The sequence below is a fragment of the Mastigoproctus giganteus genome, chromosome 5, assembly GCF_048544385.1.
Source record: "Mastigoproctus giganteus isolate SK-2022 chromosome 5, ASM4854438v1, whole genome shotgun sequence".
NCBI lineage: Eukaryota > Metazoa > Arthropoda > Arachnida > Uropygi > Thelyphonidae > Mastigoproctus > Mastigoproctus giganteus.
In genome coordinates this window covers 192,879,474-192,902,209 of record NC_143579.1, presented here as the reverse complement: position 1 = coordinate 192,902,209, position 22,736 = coordinate 192,879,474, and the positions used below count along the sequence as shown (strand labels likewise).

At 38.7% G+C, this 22,736-nt stretch overlaps 1 protein-coding gene across 1 annotated transcript in view; it reads right to left on the bottom strand.

Annotated features, from left to right (window-relative positions):
* LOC150085960 (dynein axonemal heavy chain 8-like) overlaps positions 1-22,736 on the bottom strand; it is a 1,559,705-nt gene that overhangs the window by 1,392,987 nt on the left and 143,982 nt on the right. Inside the window, exons 11-12 of the mRNA XM_090374756.1 lie at positions 2,634-2,831; positions 2,473-2,549 (exon numbers count right to left, since the gene is read on the bottom strand). Coding sequence (XP_090230882.1) covers positions 2,473-2,549; positions 2,634-2,831 — 275 coding nt within the window. The remainder of the gene's footprint in view (positions 1-2,472; positions 2,550-2,633; positions 2,832-22,736) is intronic.

Here is a 22,736-nt window from a genome sequence, read left to right as displayed (position 1 = left end):
GTTTGTGCATGCTCAATGCTGATAGGATACTTCTGCTTGCTCAGTAAGAATCTGAGGAGGCATAGATTCAAATTGAGGAAAGACAGTTATAGACAGTTATGGAAGTTGGCCTTTAGCCAGCGGATAGTTGATTGCTGGAACAGACTTCCATCAGTTGTTGTGGAGGATGATAGCTTAAATAAATTTAAGGCTGAACTAGACAAACATTTGGAGTGACTGGATGGGTGAAATGGGAAGGGTGTTTTTTTTTTTTTTTTTTTTTTGGCTAATGCTGTATAAGCTTATTATCTTGCATCATATGCCTCAACAAATGTTAATGCTAATAACTAGGTAAATAGAATTACACACTTTTATGCTTTTCCTTTACGTATTTTTAACTAAAGTAATTTTAATGGTAAATCTAGGGCAAAAGCCTCATGCTGTGGGGAAATTTACACACATAAGTTACGGCAAATTCATCATGTCTATATGATGCATTTGCCCTAACTTAAAATTAACTTAACCTAACTTATTTGCTCTAAATTATAATTTATTTGCTCTAACTTAAAATTAGCCGAAGTTATTACAGTGTCATTGTTTCATTACATCTCATATTGTGAATGCCTTCATGACAAGTTGCCTATTTGGTTATACTTTGAATAAGTAATTCTTCCCCAACACAGAAGACTGTTGTCACTTATTATTAGTGGATGCTACCACCCAGACAGCTGTTTCAGGGCTATTTGGCCCCTTCATCAGTGGATGGGTATAATGGTATACCCTCAGGGTATACCATTATACCCATCCACTGAAGGCATCTCCCACTCACTGGTATAATGGTATACCCTCAGGGTATACCATTATACCAGTGAGTGGGAGATGCCTTCACCTGGAGAGTAGGATTTCAAATAGTAGTTCACTAAATTGAATATAACAGTTTCATTAAAGCAGATTACTAATCATTAAAATAATAACTTCTCCAAAGAACTCAATGCAAATAATAATAATAAAATTTACTTCGTCAGCAGCTTCCAATACAAACTATTCAATCATGCATAAGCTTCATGTACGAGGTGTCAAAAAGTTTTTCTCCTGATCTTCTTCTTCTGCATATTCTAAAAATGTTATATTTTATGGACTGTATTGCTTGTTTATCTAGTAATATATGCCAGAAGTTTCACTGCTCTAACTCTTGTTTCCTTTATTAGAGAGCTGAATGTGTGACAAAGTGTCATCATGGATAAAGTTGCATATTGATCCATCATCGAATTTCTGTTTTTGCAAGGCAAACAGTCAAGGACTATCCATGAAGAGATGCCTACAGTGTATGGGGGATATCTATCCATTGCATAATGCTGAAAAGCATTGGTGGAGACAGTTCAAGTGCTGCTGGGATAGTGTCCATGACTTCACTTTGACCCAGAAACAAAAAAGATTTCAAAACAAATGGTAACATCCATCATCACTAACTCGCAAAAAGGCCAGAGTGCACCATATGCAGGGAAGGTGTTGCTGGAAGTTTTCTGAGATAATATGGGCATTATTCTCGCAGTTTACATGGAGACGAGTACCACTATCAATGCACATTACTCAGCAACTTACTGAAGCAATTACAGAAAAATTATGCAGAATGCTCAGCAAAGTCATGCTGTTGCAATCACTGACCTTGCCTGGAAGTTAGGATTTCGCCACATCCACCGTATTCCCCTGACTTGATACCTTCTGACTTCCTCTTTCTGTGGCTGAAATCATATTTGCATGGAAATATAATTTCAGAATTATCTCTGCGTTGCTTTTGGCAATGCAGAGGTAATTCTCCAACAGAAGTATGGCTTCAAGAACAAAATGAGACCTACAAAAACGGTATAAAGAAGTGCCACAAAAATGGGAGAAATTTATCACTTTCAGTGGTGACTACACAGAGAAGGAGTATTATATGTTCCAAATCTAAGCTCCTGGAACACACACACACACAGAACATGGTCAGGGGAAAACATTTTTGATACCCTTCTCATATGAGTAGTTTGACAAAGATCAAACAGTCAACGATATACTTACTACAGGAAGGTTTCCTTCACTAAAGTAAGTTTTTAATAGTGACAAATTCATTATGTTACTAAGTACTGTTTCCTGTATATTGTGTTTTTAACATGAAATGCATATTATTAATTAATCCTGAAATAATGTATATAAATGAGTTTTATAGTGTCTATGAAAAATTTAAGTCCCTCTATAATATTCATATCTGCTTGCTGACTATTTTCATTTGCATAAATTATCACCATATTTGGCACACTCCTAACTCATTTTCCATCACTTATGTCTTGCCAAACTAACTCAATCAAATCTTGACAGTCCTCATTTGTCGGGTTTGCTCCTCTGGCAACTATGTACTTTGCAATTAATTACATATTAATTTCAGTATATTTAATAACATTAATCCACTGAAGATCATTACATTATTCTTTAGTCAACTGGGAAATACATCCTTACCTTTCCAAGACTTTTAAAGACTTAAGTGATGGATGACTTTCCTCAATATTTCTGTTTAAAAAGGTTTGAAGCTGAGCCTGTTAAAAAAATACACATATTTTATTACTGTCTTTAAAATTTTTAAATAATGATACTACTAAATTGAAATATGAAAAACTTACCACTAGGTCCTTTATCTGGTTTTTAAATATATCATAATCATTATCAAAATCACTTTTTCTATGATCGAGAAGATCATATTGCTTATTCCTCATAGCATCAGAGTATGTTACCAACTTTTTACCAAATGCTTCAATACCCTCAATATTACACTGAGTCAAAACCATAAAAGTATCGATTGTATGTAACATTTCAATAATCTGCAAAAAAAAACTTAATATAAGCAATGAATTTTTTTAAATTTGCAAATCACATGGTTATCATTAGATCTTAGGAAACAAACATTTCATGTTAATCTTCTAAAATTTACAATGTAGTCACTACCAAGAACTATTAAAATTACATTTTGCATTATATGAAAAAAATGCTGCAATAAATGTCTATTCTGTTTCAACATTTTATCAATGATAAGTGAGCTATTTGTTTCTGAGGTATGTACACCTTTTGAAATGCAGTATTCCTGTTTAGTTATCTACAAATAGAATTATGATTTTATGAGTGCAATTCGTATACTTATGTTGATATGAACTTATATCAGTGATTAAGAACAATATTTTCTTCATGTCAGGGTATCAGTTTATTACAATCCTCTGTCATTCCTATCTATATAACACACTGATATCAGTGATTAAGAACAATATTTTCTTCATGTCAGGGTATCAGTTTATTACAATCCTCTGTCATTCCTATCTATATAACACACTGATATTCATAACATCAAGGTCATTTTACATCCTAAATATTTTATCAATTTATCAACCATATGAATATATAGACCAAATCCCCTCCCCTACCAGATTCAGCAACTTTTGGCAAGTAAGGTTTCTTAAAAACAGGTACTTCAAGGAACAAGAGTAAGCACCTTACAGCAGATTACCTTATGTCAAGTTTCTCACTGATATAGATGCTTTGAACACAATTTGTATGACTTAAGTTTCTTATACATACAGATCCAACGTATCAGATTGCTCTGAACTACTCTAATCTATGGATTTTAACTTCTCAAAGTGGAATTAGAAAATTCACCCAATTGTAGTCCTCATAGAATATATAAGAACAGTCATGGAATATAAAAGACTATAAACTAGAGTGAATCAGGCCAAAGACAAGACCAATTTTACACCAACATGTTTTCTACAGTGACAAATTAATCCCAAGTTCAAATACCACTCTCTTTCCCTGATGTGGAATGTCAAATAACTACAAGTGACCCCCCGATTAACACTGATAATTTGTTCCAAAAAAAAGAGAGCTAAGTGAATCAGCGCAAAGTGAGCCCCATATTCCCATAAGGCAACATACATATTTGTGAGTTGTGGTCTATGTCATAGCATATATTTCCTAATCGATAATAAATGGTCATGAAAAGATGCACAAATGTTGGTTCAAAATATTTAATATTCAAAAATTTATACATATAAAATATTCTAAATTATATACATATATAATTATGCAGTTAATCCTACTGTATAGAATTTTAAAAAATCTGAGCCCATTGTAGTCACCTTTATGAAAGCATAAACCCTTCCCTTTATTCCTGATAGTAGTTACATCTTTGTTTACTACATGCAGTGCAGCCTGGTTGCACTGCATCTGTGCAGTGCAACCAGGCTGCCAGGGCAGCTCATGGGATTTTTGTCAATAATATACAGAAATTTCGTAGCAAGGATAAGGAGGTGATTATCCCACTGTATAACGCAATGGTTAGGCCAAATCTTGAATACTGCATACAAGTCTGGAAGCCTCATTTTAGGTAGGACACGTTGATCTGTTGGAATGGGTGCAGAGAAGAGCAAAAGACTGGTGAGTGGAACAAAAGGCTGCATTTTGCAAATTGTGCCATCCGAAGACTAGCCACCTAGAAGATTTTAATGAGGTGTTTAAGGCCTTGAATGGATTGAGTAAGCTCAATACTGATGGAATCCTCCTTGCTTAGATTACACACAAAAGGGGACATAAATTCACACTGAGGAAGGATGGTTGCATGTTCGTAAATTTGCCTTCATCCAGAGGGTGTTTAATTGTTGGAATAAACTCCTATTTGGAATTGTAAGCAATAAGTAGTATGAATAAATTCAAAGAATAGATAAACTATTAGGTGAAATAGGAAGTATTGGCTCTTTTTTTTTTTTTTTTTTTTTGCCTGGTTCTGTAAGAATGTAATATAATACAGTCAGCATAAACTTCACAAGCGCAACCCATTCTCTCCCTACTCCTAGCAAGGCTTATCCTGTTCCATAGAAGTCATAATTTCCCCATAGAAAATACTGGCATATATAGACCCAACCCCCATGTCAGCCGCAAGCATACATAACCAAGCAGGCTCCCACAGCATAGGAGAGTCCACTACCTGAAAACAACAGCAGAAAACAACCATCATGCAAATACAACATTACAACCAGATCCCAATATTCTCCCCCAGAGCTTGATTGGCAGCTAACCAAGGTCTTCTAACCATTAATTCTAGTATCTTACAACAATATTAACACAACAATAGCACCATATAGTAGTAGCAATAACATCGAATTGGACCAACTAATAACTCATCTCACATAACCATTGGTCTCAGAATTCCATGCTCAACACACTCCTACTTTTCATTGTCAGGCTTGTTCATTGCATATTTGGGATGGGATACACTTAATAGAAAGGGTGCAAGAATATTTGCTGATGCTATCGAGGCAGTGTTAGGTGGGTCGAAAAACTGCTAGCTTGGGGGGAGACAAAGACTAACAGATTAACAGTAGCCACTGGCAGAGGTGAAAGAGATTCTTACACTCCTTCTATTGGAATGAACAGAAGCCTGAAAAACAAGATGCAGGATATTTCAGAGACTGCTGGGAGTCATTGCAGTACAACTAAATACATGGGTTGTATTACAGTAGCTAAGAACAGAAACAGGTGCATGTATACTTCCGTGTACACCAATGCTAGGAGTTTAGTAAATAAATTTGATGAATTTGGGGTATCGCTCAAAACATCACAGGCAGATATGGTTGGGATATCAGAGACATGGTGTCAAACAGATATAAGGAATGCAGAACTGGAATTTGGGGAGTACAACGTCTACAGAAAGGATAGACAGGATAGGAAGGGAGGAGGGGTTATGCTATTAGTTAAGAAACACATAAAATCTAAGGAAATGAAGCCAGTCGACATCGCTGGACAGTGCAGTGTCGAGTCAGTTTGGTGTGACATAAGCATTGGGAGATAAAATTTGAGAATAGAAGTGTGCTATAGGCCTAATGACTCTGATGAGTATAATAAGAAACTGTACAGGGAAATTGAGTGGGCCAGTAAATCAGAGACTCTTATAATGGGGGATTTTAATTTCCCAGATATTGACTGGAATTTGGGGGCTGGTCACTCACACACTAGCAAGGCTTTTGTGGATTTATTGGATGACTGTTTTCTACATCAGCATGTTCGGGAGGTAACTAGAGGGAGTAATACTCTTGATTTGATTATCAGTAGCGATTCTTCATGCATTAAGAATCTGCAGGTAAATGAACCACTAGGTGGCAGTGATCACAGTGTGCTGAAGTGGGATTTACTCAAAGAGGGAACTACCATCAGGGGTAAAGGGAAGGGTTATTGCTTTCATAAAGGCGACTACGACGGACTGAGAAAGTATTTAAATTCTATACAGTGGGACCAACTGATGATGTTGCCAACAGCAAATTCAAAATGGGAAGCATTCAAAGAACTTATCTTGGAAGCTACTAGGCTTTACATACTAACTAAGAAATATTGTTCAAGGTTTAAGCCTAAATGGATGTCAGATGAACTAATGAGACATATGGCAGAGAAGAAAAATGGATGGGATACATACAAATTAACACGTGACACAGAAGCCTGTGATAGATACAAGTTGATTTGTAACCAAATTACAAAGGAGGTTAGGCAGGCGAAGGCAGATTACAAGAAATCTTTGGCAAGGGATGCAAAGAAAAACAGCAAAGAGTTCTTTACTTATGTAAACTCTAGAAGGAAGGGGATGAATCAGATTGGTCCACTTGATATCGATGGTTCAACTGTTGATGATCCGGCTCAGGTAGCTAACAAACTAAATGAATATTTTGCATCGACATTCACACATGAGGAGTTATTCAGCGAGGGGAATGCCAGAGGTGTATTCAACTCTGGCAGTAAGCTAGAGAGTCTTGTAATAACTGACAGTAAAGTGGAGGAGAAATTGTTGAAGATAAACACAAGAAAGGCAACTGGGGTGGATGGGATCTATCCAGTTATATTAAAGGAGGCAGCAAAGAAAGTAAGCAAACCATTAGCCATAATTATGAGAGCTTCCTTGGACTCAGGGAAGGTACCCACAGACTGGAGATGTGCAAATGTGACCCCAATTCACAAAGGAGGATCAAAGGCTGACACAAGTAATTATAGACCTGTGAGTTTAACTTCTTTCTGTTCCATGAAAATTAATGGAGGAACTGGTTAAAGAAGCACTGCAGTATCATCTAGACAAGACTTCAGTTATGGGTCGGACACAGCATGGTTTTGTTAAGGGGAAGTCTTGCCTGACCAATTTGATTGGATACTATGATGCAGTCACAAAAGAACTGGATGCAGGGAATAACTTTGATATTATATATTTGGATCTTAGAAAGGCTTTTGATACTGTTGCACATGGAAGACTGCTGCACAAATTGGAGCAGTGTGGTATTGGAGGCAAATTGCTGCTATGGATAAAGGGGTGGTTGAGGGAGGGAAGACAGAGAGTGGTAATCGATGGACACTGCTCATCGTGGACTAATGTTATCAGTGGAGTCCCTCAGGGTTCAATGTTGGGTCCATTATTGTTTTCTGTATTTATAAATGATATTGATGATGGTATATCAAGCTTAAAGTCCAAGTTTGCAGACAATACAAAGGTTGGCAGGGTTGTCAAGGACACTACTGACACTATGCTGCTGCAACAGGATCTGGAAAGGTTGAGCAGATGGGCTGAGAGGTAGCAAATGAAGTTTAACATTGTCAAATGTAAAGTACTACACATGGGAAACAGCAACCCCAGAGCAACGTATCAACTCTGTGGTACTACACTGACAGTGGTAGAGAATGAAAGGGACCTGGGGGTATTTGTGCAGGCAGATATGAAGTTCTCTGAGCAGTGCAGATGAGCTGCAAGAGTAGCTCATGGTGTCTTATCAATGATATACAGGAATTTTTCTAGCAGGGATAAGGAGGTGATTATTCCCTTGTATAAGGCAATGGTCAGGCCACACCTAGAGTACTGTATACAGGTCTGGAAGCCTCATTTCAAGAAGGATGTAGAGCTGCTGAAACGAGTACAGAGAAGGGCAACAAGATTAGTGAATGGAACAAAGGGGTGCTCTTACGAAGAAAGGCTTAAGCTTTGCAAATCACAGTGTGTGGAGACTAGGCACCAGCAAGGTGATCTGATAGAGGTGTATAAAGCCTTGAATGGTTTGATCATGCTGAATGCTGATGGGATTATTCCTCTTGCTCAGAATAATCACCTGAGAGGGCATAAATTCAAATTGTGGAAAGACAGATGTAGGATAGACGTGCGGAAATTTGCCTTTAGCCAACTCGTGGAAGTTGATAGCCTAAATAAGTTTAAGGCTCAGCTGGACAGGTATTTCGAACGAACAGAGAGGTGAACTAAGTGGGTTTTTTTTTTTTTTTTTTGGGTGATGCTGCATAAACTTGCTTTCTTGCATCAAATGCCTCTACTATAATGCTAATGCTATTTTGTGCCAATCCAGTAAGAAGATTGCATTTTTCTACTAAGGTTATCTCTATTAAGTTTTGTTATTAAATGAAGCTTGTTCACAATAGGAGATCTTGTCTGACCAATCTGAATGGATACTATGATGTAGTAACAAAGGAACCAGATGCAAAAAATAATTCTGTCATCATATGCTTAGATTTCAGAAAAGCTTTTGATACTGTTCCACATGAAAGACTGCTATACAAAGTGGAACATTGTAGGATTAATGGCAAGTTTTTGTTATGGATAAAGGGATGGCAAAGTGGTTAGCAATAAGTATTAAACTTCAGTGCTGGATCCACTGTTGTTTCAATATTTAATAATGATAACTGATAGAGGCTTATCAGGCTTAAGGTCTACATTTGCAGGTAATACACAAAGGTTGGCAGAGTGGGAAAACTGACAGCATTTAGGGTATGCTATCGCAATGAGATCAAGAAAAATTAGGGAGATGGGATGAGAAGTAGCAAGCGAAGTTTACTATTCACAAATGCAAGGTACTTCATATGGGGAGCAGTAATCCCAGATATTAACATACAAGCTGCATGGTACCACAACCAGAGCAGTAGAGAATGAAAAAGACCTGGGGTTAATTGAAGTTTAACAAATATTAAAATTCAACTGGGGGCATTCCACTTCAATCGAACGCTGATTGGGTGGTTTCCCACCAAGTTTTTTTTTTTTTTTTTTTTGGTAGTTGTTGGCGCATAGGCTTCTGTGGCCATAATGCACCTCCTAAGGTTTTTGCAGTACTTTGATCCAAGGCCGAGGCGGGAATCGAACCCTCGACCTTTGGGTTGCCAGGTAGGCACTTTACCCACCCAGCTAGCCCGGTCGGCCTTCCCACCACGTGACACAGGTACTGGTACAAAGTGCACGGGGGTGGTTGTTATGTCCGGTTATTATTATCACTGGCCGAAGAAGTCTCTGACTACCCTACAGGTGTTTAAGATTGCGACTTTCTGAAGGTCCTTATAGGTGTTTCTATGCCAAGCCTATTGCTGCTAGGCTCCTGTACAGCGTCTATGGAGCTATGCCACTGGTTGACACTGACTGAGATGGTCATTACTTGTTCCATATGCCACATATTTTTGACCTCTTGTCTTACGTCTGTGTACTTCCTAATCTTTTCTGAAGATTGCCAGTGTTGGGCATCACTTTGATAAGATAGGTAACCTTTTTCGTCTTGTGGACAAGGGTCTATCTTCTTTATGGTCTGGTAGAGTGGCACTGTGTTTTCCGGAAGTAATCCTCCAGGTTCTCAATTTCTTTCTTTTGATCCTTGACAATGTCTGTCAAGCCCCTTCCTCCTCCTCCTTTCTGAGCTACAGTTAGTCTCTCCATGGCCAATTTCAGGTAGTGTTGGTAGCTCTTGGTCATCATGAGAAAGACAAGGATCTCCTCCAGCTTGGTGTTATTCTGTTCTATAATCGTGAAGGAGTATGTTATCACTTGATCTGCATAGGTGTTTATGGCTTAACAGTGTTTCCTCCATTCAGCTTTGATTTAAATAGGCTTCTGAGTCTGTGATGGTTTTTTTTTTTGGTCAGGCAAGCCTTGATCTCTTTGTGCTCTAACTGCTGAGCCTGCATTATCCCCAAGTACTTGTAGTTCTCTCCCTCTGTCATGGCTTTGATCTTTTTTATAATAATAAAATAATAAATTTATTATTATTATATTAATATAAGAATAATAAAATTAATTAATGAATAAATAAAATAAAACAAATTGACTATTTGACTCCTTCCTCGTGTAGCTATCTATTCAAGTGACCTTTGAAACTCCCCAAGCTGTCAGCCTCAACCTCTCATGGAGGTAAACTTATTCCAGTAAACAACTCACTGGCTAAACAAAAACTTCTGGCAATCCAGTGTAAACCTTGTGGTGAAAACAACAAATGCTCTATGCATACATAAAGTTCTCTGAGCAGTACAAACAGGTTAGTAGGGCATGTGATGGGGTTTTGTCAATGATATATAGAAATTTTTCCAGCAGGGATAAGTATGTGATTATCCCACTGTATAAGGCAATGATTAGGCCAATACAACTCTAGTCAGGAAGCCTCATTTTAGGAAATGTGTGGATCTGCTGGAACAAGTACAGAGAAGCACAATGAGATCAGTGAGAACAAATCTGTACTCTCACCAAGAAAGACTTCAGTCCTATAAAGTGTGGTATCTGTACTCTGGGATCCTGCAAGGAGTTCTAATTGAGTTAATTAAGGCTTTAAATAGACTACGCATTCTAAATGTTCAGCACATCCTTACTCTTGCTCAAATAAGATATGGAAGAAGCCATAAATTTAAACTGAGGAACAATGGTTGCAGGAAAGACATAAGGAAATTTGTTTTCAGCCAGATGATAGCTAACTGTCCAAAAAAATGTCCATATGGTGTTGTGGAAGTGGACAGTAATACTAAATTAGTGCAAGCATTAGCAGTGTAGAGATTGTTCCATTATTTTGGAAAGGAAATAAAAGGAGTGATGTAAGCATAGCAGGATGATAACTGGGAAGGAACTGGCTGGAATCTTACACTCCAATTCCACTAGTTGATGCACAAGGACCAGTGGGATTAATGGGTAAAAATATAACATAAAACAAGAGTGAGTTAATTCTGAAGCACAAGTTTAAAAAAAAAAAAAAATCAGAGAAATGTCATCAGGACTTGGTAACTAGTGGAATTCAGATCTTTTTGGTGGAAAACACAAAGACAGAGAGTGGGATTTGTTTAGTATGTTATGATAGAAGTTGATTCATCAAGATTATCAATGAAAAAACTACAAGTAAAGACATTAATTGTTATAGGAAATTCTGATTTACTAGCCCACTCTATCTGACTATTTACTTCTTCATTGTACTAATCACGGTCATTTGGCCTATAACAAACTCCTAATCCCAATTTTATTTTTCTAATGATTATGTCACACCCATACTAAATATTGTACTGGCCATCCACATCATCTAGATGCCTGCCTCAGATTCTATTTACTTCTTATAAAAGAGCATAGCTCCATACCCCATCCTGTCCTGTATGTACTTTTTATATGCACATTGTACTCACCATATTCAAATTCTGCATCCCTTATGTCAGGTTGACCATGTTGCTAATATTCCTACAATGTTTGCATGTGATGACTTAACCACTACTTCAATTTCATTAAAGTATTGGTTAACGATTCATCAATTTATTAGTGTACACACAGTATATGTACCTTATTTTGCTCTAGTAGCCCTAGCATAACCCATTTATTTGCTTGTCCCATGAACAGCCCCTCCCAGCAGACTTTGTAATCACTGATACAGCTGAAACCAGTTAAAATACAATGCAAGCATGGCTCCCATTTTTCATCAGTTGAAACGTGTTTTTAGTCACTGGAGATCAACATTTGGATTCCTTGTGAACATGTGGTGATATTTTCAGTTTACAGTGAATCCGCATTATCCTCTGATTTCTGTAAGAACAATAATAAATTACTTTAACTTTACTTGTTGACGTATAACGCAGAGGCACTCACTGGTTTGCAAACTGCACTTAAATTTCTTGAAAGAGAAAAGGTAGATTCCCTTTCAATTTTACATTTAAAAAGCCTTATTTAAATTGTTAAAAAGAAATAAAGAAATGCAATGAAATAGTTAACCCTTGATATAGTTTTTTCAAAAAATAAAAGACTTGAAAGTAATGACTAAAATGTGCAAAAGTCTGTTTGCTAATGTCTACTTAGTAGTTGAAAGAACATGGAGTGCATTATGTTTTTCTTTTTCTTCTGAATTTTTGACCTTTTGTTAATTTCAAAACATGAACATAACAGTCAACACAATCACGTGGAAAAGCAGTTTTTGTGAGTACTGATATCTTTTTGTGACAAAAGGTGTACGTTTATTGTGTTTTTATATTTAACACCATGAATATTGGCTTTTAAAATACTTTATTGTACAGTGCATCGATTTTAAAAGATTGAAACAATGCAATTGCATATTATTTCCATTATTATTCTTTGCGTGATTTTTCTCAGATGTAGTATTGCAATTATCATGCAAAAAAAGACGAGCAAAATTGATAGTACGTATGAAGTTTAAATGCCGAAAAATGGCTAGAATTTTCTAATGTGATCCCACTTATATCGTGATGTGATCCTCTGGACCCCAAGTATTGTGTTATAACGGGTTCCACCCGTATCTTCCTTTACAGGTTGCTACATATCCCGATAGAAGCAGTGCAAAAATCACTTTCACATCCTTGCACTCCCTCTATTTAAGTGTATCCCATGCGAACACTTGTTATACTTTTCAATTTGCTAACTCTGAAAAGTGACCATACTGCTTCTCTCACCACGTCTAACCTCTTCTCTAAATAGACTTATCAAAATTACCACTGTTCTCTCTTGTTACACATTTACCAAAAACAACCAACATGTTCAGCATATATAGGGTCTTTTTTATTTCAGTACATACATCAGGGTAAAAAGTCTTTTTTTACTTCAGTGCATACATCGTTGAAATTGTTTAAATCTATCTATCCTTTTAGCACCTCTTTCTAGATAATAGTAAATTTCCACTAAATATTCATCAATTTTCCAAGGAAGACATGCAGTTCCACTTTCAGCACACAAATTAATAATAATAAATTAATAGTATTACCACAAAGTGCTCAATCTTCCTTTTTAATACCATCGATACTTCAGTGTACAGGCCTATCATAACAAGCACATTATCAACACTAAGTGCCAGACAGTTTTTTGAAGGAATATTAGATTCTTTCAGGTTTTTCAGGCATTATCCAATGCTGGCACAGAGAGAATTCTGCTCTCAATTTGATGTTTTATTATTATTATTATTGCTCTTATATTATTTCTCCCTGATTGGGGGTTCCACCTCATGAGGGGTATTGCTACCAAATACACAGGGTGGTTGTTATTATGTCTGGTGTTACTGTTGGTTGAGGAACTCTGACTATCCTACAGGCGTTCAGGATAGACTTTCTGGAGTTCCTTGTAGGTGTTCGCTGGGAGATCTATTGCTGCTAGGCTGTTGTGTAGGGTCTTTGGCAATCAGATAGCCTTTTCCTTCTTGTCCACAAGGGTTATGTCCGGTCTATTGTGCGGGATTGTCCTATCCGTTATTATGGTGCGGTCCCAGTACAGATTGTGGGTTGGAGTCACTAGTACTGCTCGGGGTTCGTACTTATAGTACAGTACACTTTCTTCGATCAAATGGTATTTCCTTGCAAGCTTCTGATGTATTATCCTGGCTACCTGGTCGTGTCCATGAGTGTACTCAGTCTGGGTGATCACCTTGCATCCAGTGGTGATGTGTTGGATCGTTTCTGAGGCCAGGTAGCATTGTCAACATGTGTCATCGAACGCTTTGGGCTCCTTGGCGATGTATTTTCTAAAGTTCGTTTTTGTTGATTACCTAGTCTTGGATGGCAAGCATGAATCCTTCAGTCTCTGGGAAGAGCATCCCACTCGTGAGCCAGCAATTTTATCTATGTGATCTTGATTGAGATCATTGTAGTGTCTGCCATGGAGTGTTTTCTCTGCCCATCTTTTTAGCTTTGTTTGTACCTTCTGGTTGGGGGGGGGACTCCTCGCTTAGGTTGAGTGGGGTTTACCACTTGTCTATCTTCCTTATGGCCTGCTGCTGTGTTTCTGGAAGTAATCCTTCAGGTTAACTATCACTGTCTTCTGTTGCTCAATGAGGTCTATCAGGCCCCTGTCTCCTTCTTCCTGGGCAATTGTCAGTCTCTCCACGGCAGATTTTGAGTGGTGTTGGTGGCTCTTAGTCATCACTGTCCTTGTCTTTCTCATGATATCCTCCAGCTCGGTGTTAGTCCAATCTATGATCCCGAAGGAGTATGTTAGCATTAGGACTGCACAAGTGTTTATGGCTTTAACTGTGTTCTCTCCATTCAACTTTGCTTTCAGCAGGCTTCTGAGTCTCTGATGCTTTTTTTGATCAGGCAGGCCTTAATTCCTTGTGCTGTAACTGCTGAGCCTGCATCATCCACAAGAATTTGTAGGCCTCTCCCTCTAACATGGCTTCAATCTCTTTACCAGTCTGCAGCTGGTAGTGTTGGCTGACTAATTTTCCCTGGTGCAATCCGTGGGCCTTGCATTTGTCTCGACCAAATTACATCTTAATATCATTGCTGAATTCTTCAGTGATCTGGAGTAGTTGATGGAGGTGTTTCTCGGTTCCAACGTAGAGCTTGATGTCATCCATGTTCATCAGGTTGGTGAGGGTGTAGAGGTTCTTCCTTCCTTCTTTGAGGTTATATCCGTACTTGCTACTGTTGAGCATGGTGGATAGCAGGTTAAGTGGTGGATAGCAGGTTAAGTGCTAGACAGAACCAAAATGGGCTCAAGCCATCCCCCTGAAAGATTCCTCTCCTGATGGGGATTAGCCTGGTTGTGATTTTTTCGACCTTAATGGTGGTACTCCATTTTTCCATCGTTTCTCCTAGGAAGTTTCACTATTGAATTGACTTTGTAGATGGTCAGCGATGAGGCACGGAGTCGAAGGCCTTGCGGTAATCGATGTAGGCTGTGTACATGTTGTGTCACTTCTTGTAGAATTGCTGCATAACCACGGCATCTATGGTTAATTGCTCCTTGCATTCTTTGCTCAGCCACTTGCATATTTTTGCTGTTCAGCCATTATGTTCTGGCTCCCCAAGTGGTCTGACATCTTCCTGATTATGCAGCTGTTCAGGATCTTGTACATTGTTGGGAGGCAGGTGATTGGCCTATATTTTTCTGGGTTTCTTGTATCTTCATTTTTAGGCTTCAGATATGTGATTTCATGAGTGAGAAACTTCGGGATTGTCTCTGGGTGCCTTATCATTCGGGTGAACTGCTCTGCCAGGTGCTTGTGCGTGCAAGTGAGCTTCTTTGCCAGTAATTGTGGACGTTATCAATTCCTGGAGTTCGCCAGTTGTGAGAGTTCTTGATCATCTGTGTGCAAATGTGACCCCAATTCACAAAGGAGGATCAAAGGCTGACACAAGTAATTATAGACCTGTGAGCTTAACTTCTGTTCCAGGAAAATTAATGGAGGCACTGGTTAAAGAAGCACTGCAGGATCATTTAGACAAGACTTCAATTATAGCTCAGACACAGCATGGTTTTGTTAAGGGGAAGTCTTGCCTGACCAACTTGATTGGATACTATGATGCAGTCACAAAAGAACTGGATGCAGGGAATAACTTTGATATTATGTACTTGGATCTTAGAAAGGCTTTTGATACTGTTGCACATGGAAGACTGCTACACAAATTGGAGCAGTGTGACATTGGAGACAAATTGCTGGTATGGATAAAGGGGTGGTTGAGGGGGAGAAGACAGAGAGTGGTAATCAATGGACACTGCTCATCGTGGACTAATGTTATTAGTGGAGTCCCTCAGGGCTCAGTGTTGGGTCCATTATTGTTTACTGTATTTATAAATGATATTGATGATGGTATATCAAGCTTAATGTCCAAGTTTGCAGACGATACAAAGGTTGGCAGGGTTGTCAAGGACACTACTGACACTATGCTGCTGCAACAGGATCTAGAAAGGTTGAGCAGATGGGCTGAGAGGTGGCAAATGAAGTTTAACATTGACAAATGTAAAGTACTACACATGGGAAACAGCAACCCCAGAGCAACGTATCAACTCTGTGGTACTACACTGACTGTGGTAGAGAATGAAAGGGACTTGGGGGTGGTTGTGCAGGCAGATATGAAGTTCTCTGAGCAGTGCAGACGGGCTGCAAGAGTATCTCATGGAGTATTGTCAATGATATACAGGAATTTTTCCAGCAGGGATAAGGAGGTGATTATTCCATTGTATAAGGCAATGGTCAGGCCACACCTAGAGTACTGTATACAGGTCTGGAGGCCTCATTTCAAGAAGGATGTAGAGCTGCTGGAACGAGTACAGAGAAGGGCAACAAGATTAGTGAATGGAACAAAGGGGTGCTCTTACGAAGAAAGGCTTAAGTTTTGCAAATTACAGTGTCTGGAGACTAGGCACCAGCGAGGTGATCTGATAGAGGTGTATAAAGCCTTGAATGGTTTAAGCATGCTCAATGCTGATGGGATTCTTCCTCTAGCTCAGAAAAATCACCTGAGAGGGCATAAATTCAAATTGAGGAAAGACAGATGTAGGATAGATGTGCGGAAATTTGCCTTTAGCCAGTGGGTGGTTGGTTTGTGGAACAGACTTCCATCCCTTGTGGTGGAGGTTGATAGCCTAAATAAGTTTAAGGCTCAGCTGGACAGGTATTTTGAACGAACAGAGGGGTGAAGTGGAAGTGGTTTTTTTTTTTTTTTTTTTGGCTGATGCTGCATAAGCTTGCTTTCTTGCATCAAATGCCTCTACTAATGCTAATGCTAATCTGTTTTACTTCTTCTTCCCGAATCTCTCAACCTCTCATTTCTTGTACGTCCTTGGTTTTCTTGCATTCTAGTTCTATCCAAGTGGCTCGGCTGTTATGTCTTACTTCCCTGCTCCATATGTTACTCAAGAACTCCTCAATCGTCTTCTTCTCGGGTGGAGCTCTCCCTTCTTTCCTGTTTTCTCCAAGATTCCTGTAGAAGCCTCTTTGGTCCTCATCGAAGATTTGGTTGTTTATTTTCCTCCGGGAGCTGTCTTTGTATCGGCGTAGCCTCTTGCTGAGTGTAAGGCAGTTCTGCTTCTGTGTATTCAAGTACTCTCGTATTCTCTGATTTTTTTGTCTCATGTTTGCTGTGGATGCTGTCTCTCTGAGGATGCTCTTCACTTTTCCAATTAATTTCTTACTCCTAGTGCCCCGTTGGTACTGGGTCAATTGGCCTATCTTGACTCTTAATTCTTCTATTTTCTGCTGAAGTCTTCTTTCCCAAGCTGGTGGTTCCTTCTGCTGCTGGTCTCACTTCTTTTCCATTAATCCTCGCGGCTGCTACTGCAGCACAATACACGGCTGTGTGGATGGCCTCCAGTGTTGCACCATTGCTGTCAAGATAATGCGGTATTATGTGCCGAGTCAAGTGGTCTGTGACTCTCCACAAGGTTCTATTTGGCGTCTGCTTTGGTATCATGTGAGTCTTTGTGGGGTTCATTCCTTTGAATTCTGTTAGGGCCTTCTTCCACTCGTCCTCTATTCTGGATATCACGACCTCATCTCTTTCCACTTCAGCTGCTATGGGTTGTATTTCTTCTTGCTCTTCCTCCTCTGATTCGGTGGTGGTATGTTCTTCCTCCTCTGGTTCCATATTCTTTATCCTTTGCAGTTGATTGCTTATGTCCTGCTTGATTTTTCCAAGATTGCAGGAGTATCAGGTTCTTTGTAACAATGGTCCTTCTCTGGTCCGCTATTTACTGTTCGGTGACATGAATATCCAGGAATCATTCCAGCCACTTGGTATGTAGTCTCGTCCTCTAAGTTGTCATATCGGTCTCCAGCTTCGTTTTGTAGTATGCTTGCATGATATACGTATTCATTTCGATGCTCCACTTCACGCGTTGCTGTTTTCTCTCTTCCTGGGTGGTCACTAGCGCAGTTGTGCAGGAAGCACTTCCAGTTGGTGGGGCTGGATGGTCTTGCCCTTCTCTTGTGGTAGCCATACAGGGGACAGTGCCACTCACTCCACTGTCTTCCTCGGGAGACCGTCTCTGATTTTTCGAACCGACCCCTCTGCCTAAGGCCTGAATGCGAGTGACTTTATCCTGCACCACACTCGATGCTGCGACTTATTATTATTATTATTATTATTACAAAAGTTCACAGTGGGGTATAGCTTCTAAATGCTTTGATCTGCCATCTACAGCCATTGAAAATGACTCGTTTTTTCAGAGAAATCACCTCTTCTTTCCTCTATCCATGCAATTTTACTGATATTGTTTTCTTTCTTTCTTCCACCACCAATATTTTTTGCTATTTCACCTTCAGGAAATATTACTGAACCATGCACCTGCATGAACAGCACAATTCAGAGGAAGATTACAATCTATGACAAAAGATGCAAATAAGCATCTGGCATGTATGACATTATTGTCACCATGAAAAGTAACATCCATTTTTACATTTCTTTCTATGCAATGTATTTTTTTGTTATGTTTATTTCTTTGCAAATATTGACTGCATCATGTTTCTTCCTGACCGAAATTGAAAAATCACATCTACATACAGTATACAAAGCAAAAGCATTATCTTTTCAAATTTTACTTTACATATGCAAGATGGAAAACCTTGCATATGTGTCTTCTGAAATTTTACACCACATTTCTTTGGCATCTCACTTGACATCAAGACATTATTAATTAACTTCTCACCAAACAAGTCTGATGAACTATCACATTAGAGAGAACAATGCACCTTTCTATTCTGCAACACAGACTACCACATCAATCTTATGGCCAATTTGTTACTGAAAAATAAGCAGAAATTTACAAAATTTTAAAAAAAATGTAGTTTTATTATTATAATTTTTGTGAAAAGGTAAATACAAACAAAAATTGAGTTTCATAAAAAAAAGATGGAAAATCTTTGGAATTAACTATATTATGATGTTGGGATGGCAAAGGGTCAAGTCATCAAAAAAAGACCGATTCTCTATCATAAATCCAAAGAGTTGGCAGCAGCAAACTTGACCTAATGAAGAGATTTGTGAAATTGACAGGCAAGATGAATTTACGATTTCATTACTTAAAGTGAGAAATTTCTAAAGAACAGTACTGTGAAAGTGAAATAGAATCTTTGTGTGGACTCGAACCAGAAAGCTTCCACAGGATGAAAGCTTTGAAAAATGCATCAATGCATTAGAAGTAATAGCATGATGGTCTCCAGACAGCTATGTGTAAACATTTTAGATAACTACAAGTCTCCTGTATACCAAGATAGAGTTCAGAAACTGTTCGATGCATATAGCGAAATGATATGTTACTTAAACGTCATTTCTTGCATTCACATTTAGACTTCTTGATTGAAAACCTTGACACAATGAGTGACAAGCAGGGGAGGGAACAATTCCATCAAGACATTAGGTCAATGGAAAATTGCTACAAATGTTTCGGGAATGAATATATGCTGGCAGACAACTGCCACATGTTGTTCTGCAACATTCCAGACAAAGTGTACAGTCTTTGCATTCAGTTCCTTTTTACAAACTCATAGTAGCTAATCAGATTGGTAGTAGTAAGGGAATGTGATGGAAGAAAGCAAGCTTATGTAGCAACAGCAAAAAAAAAAAAAAAAAAACCATTTCACACATTCATTCCCTCGAAAACTTTGTCCCCTTGCTCCTTGAATTTATTTAAGCTATCAGCTTTCAAAATGAGATGAAAGTTTGTTCCAGCAATCAACTACCCGCTAGCTAAAGGAAAATTTCCACACATCTATTCTATAACTGTCTTTCCACAATTTGAATTTGTGCCCCCTCAGGTTTGTAATCTGAGCAAGGGTTATTGTTATTGTTATTTTGGTTTTTTAGGAGCATTAGCAACTAAGGCCATATTGCTCCGGGATATGCGGTGGTCATTCCCTGACCTTTCCGCATCCTCCGTATTTGGTGGTGACGGGCTCGAACCCCGGTCTAATCAAGAAGCATGTGCTACGCACTGCTGCTCCTTCCCACCTGGCTACGGAGGCACCTCTGAGCAAGGGGAAGAATCCCATCAGAAGTGAGCCCAACCCATTCAAGGCCTTATACACTTCAATCATATCACCTTGCAGGTGCCAGTCTCCAGACACTGCAATTTTCAGAACTTAAGCCTTTCTTGGTAAGAGGATCACTTGATTCCCCTCACCAATCTTGTCACCCTTCTCTGTACTTGCTCAAGCAACTCTACATCCGTCCTAAAATTAGGTCTCCAGACCTGTATGCAGTACTCAAGGCATGGCCTGACCATTGCCTTATACAAAGGAATAATCACCTCCTTTTCCTACTAGCAAAATTCCTATATATCATTGACAACACCTCATTACCTACTCTGGCAGCCTGTCTGCACTGCTCAGAAAACTTCATATTTGACTGCACAATCTGCACAATTACTCCCAGGTCTTTTTCATTTTCTACAACTCTAAGTGTAGTATCACACAGTTGGTATGTTTTTCTGGGTTACTTCTACCCACATGCAGTACTTTGCATGTTAAACTTCAGCCAGTTTGCATGTTAAACTTCTCAGCCCATCTACACAACTTTTCTAGATCCTGTTGCAGTAACACACTGCCATTACTGTCATTAACAACCCTGCCAACTTTAGTATCATCTGCAAACTTCGATGTTAAGCATGATATACCTTCATCAATATCGTTGATAAATATACAAAACAATAGTGGGCCCAACGCAAAACTCTGGGGGACTCCACTAATAACATCAGTCCATGAAGAGCAGCATCCATTGATTACCACTCTCTGTCTTTTCCCACTCAACCACCCTTTTATCCATTGTAGCAATTTGCCCTTGATACCATACCATACCATACTGCTCCAACTTGTATAGTAATCTTCCATGCACAAAAATATCAATAGCTTTCCTGAAATTCAAGTATACGATATCAAAATTATTTTTTGCATCCAGTTCCTTTGTAACCACATTGTAGCATCCAATCAAATTTGTCAGAGAAGACTTTCCCTTAACCCATGCTGTGTCTGAATTATTATTGCAGTCTTGTCTACATGATCCTGCAATGCTTCTTTAACCTGTGACTCTATTATCCTTTTATCCCTCCCCTTTGTGAACTGGGGATACATTTACATACCTTCAGTCTGTGGGGACTTCCCCCAAGTCCAAGAATGCTTTCATAATAATGGCTAAGGGTTTGCTTACTTCCTTTGCCGCCTCCTTTAATATAACTGAATTGTTCCCATCCATCCCAGGTGCCTTTCTTAGCATCCCTTTCCAAAGATTTCTCATAATCTGTCTTCGCTTGCCTCACCTTCTTTGTGACTTGATTACAGACTATCTTATATCTACCATAGGCTTCTGTGCCAACTCTTCCAGCTAAACTGGAAGAGCTGACAGGTACATTCCAACAAATTTCTTGGAACATTATTGACCTCTGTGTAGCCTCCTTGTTTGTGTTTGGTTACATTCTCTGATCTAAGTGCAACCCAACAAATATTTTTAAAAGGAAGATTAATAAGTCTGGTGCATGCATATTAGCATTAGCATTAGTAGAGGCATACGATGGAAGAAAGCAAGCTTATGCAACATCACCAAAAAAAAAAAAAACTTCCACTTCACCCCTCCGTTCGTTCGAAATACCTGTCCAGCTGAGCCTTAAATTTATTTAGGCTATCAACTTCCACAACAAGGTATGGAAGTCTGTTCCAACAACCAGCTACCCACTGGCTAAAGTAAAATTTCCGCACATCTATCCTACATCTGTCTTTCCTCAATTTGAATTTATGCCCTCTCAGGTGATTATTCTGACCCTCAAACTTTGGAGAAACCATCACAAAGTGTACATTAATTTAAAGAAACACTGGAATATTTTAAAGAAATGAAATAATACTTTAACATGAAATTATAGTATGTACTTTTACTTTTTTATAGTCAATTCCTTATAGCAAATGCAAACTACTAAATGGGGCATTGCTTATAAAGAAACCAATTCATGCTACAATACTATAAATAAGGATAAGGAACAAAGCTCCGCTCCATGTATAAGTGTGACATTGTGCAGGTGCCCCGGGTTTTGCTTTTGATTTTGCAAATGTAATTTCATTTCACTTGTTGTATTCTTTATTGTAAATAAAACTTAAATGTATTTACTTGTCTTGCATCACAATAGTAGAGTTCTAGAAAAACATGCAAAATTAAATTTGCTAAAGTGCCTGGTTTTAAGAAGTGCGATGTAGGAAGGAAACTCAAATTCAGTGCATACAAAAGAAAAGGTGAACTGGAGAAAAAGAAACAAGAATTAAGCAGATCATTTCTGAAATTTTTGAAGAGAAATGATGCGGGTTTTAATGATAATGAAAAGTTGCTAGACATCAACCGTGAATCTTCTAACTGTGCAATTAAATGTGAGCTCAGAAAATTATCGAATGTGCAAATGAATTGAAAGAGTTATCATGAAAAAGAGACATCATTTCAATAGTTTCAACAAAACAAATACAAGCCGCTTGTGCAAACACCAGAATCTTATTGACTGCATAAAATGATGATGATGAGGCGTCTCCGTGGCCAGGTGGGAAGGAGCAACAGTGCGTAGCACACGCTTCTTGATTAGACCGGGGTTTGAGCCCGTCACCACCAAATACGGAGGATGCGGGAAGGTCAGGGAATGACCACCGCATATCCCGGAGCAATATGGCCTTAGTTGCTAATGCTCCTAAAAACCAAATAACAAACAAACAAACAAACAGCATAAAATGAACCCGGGG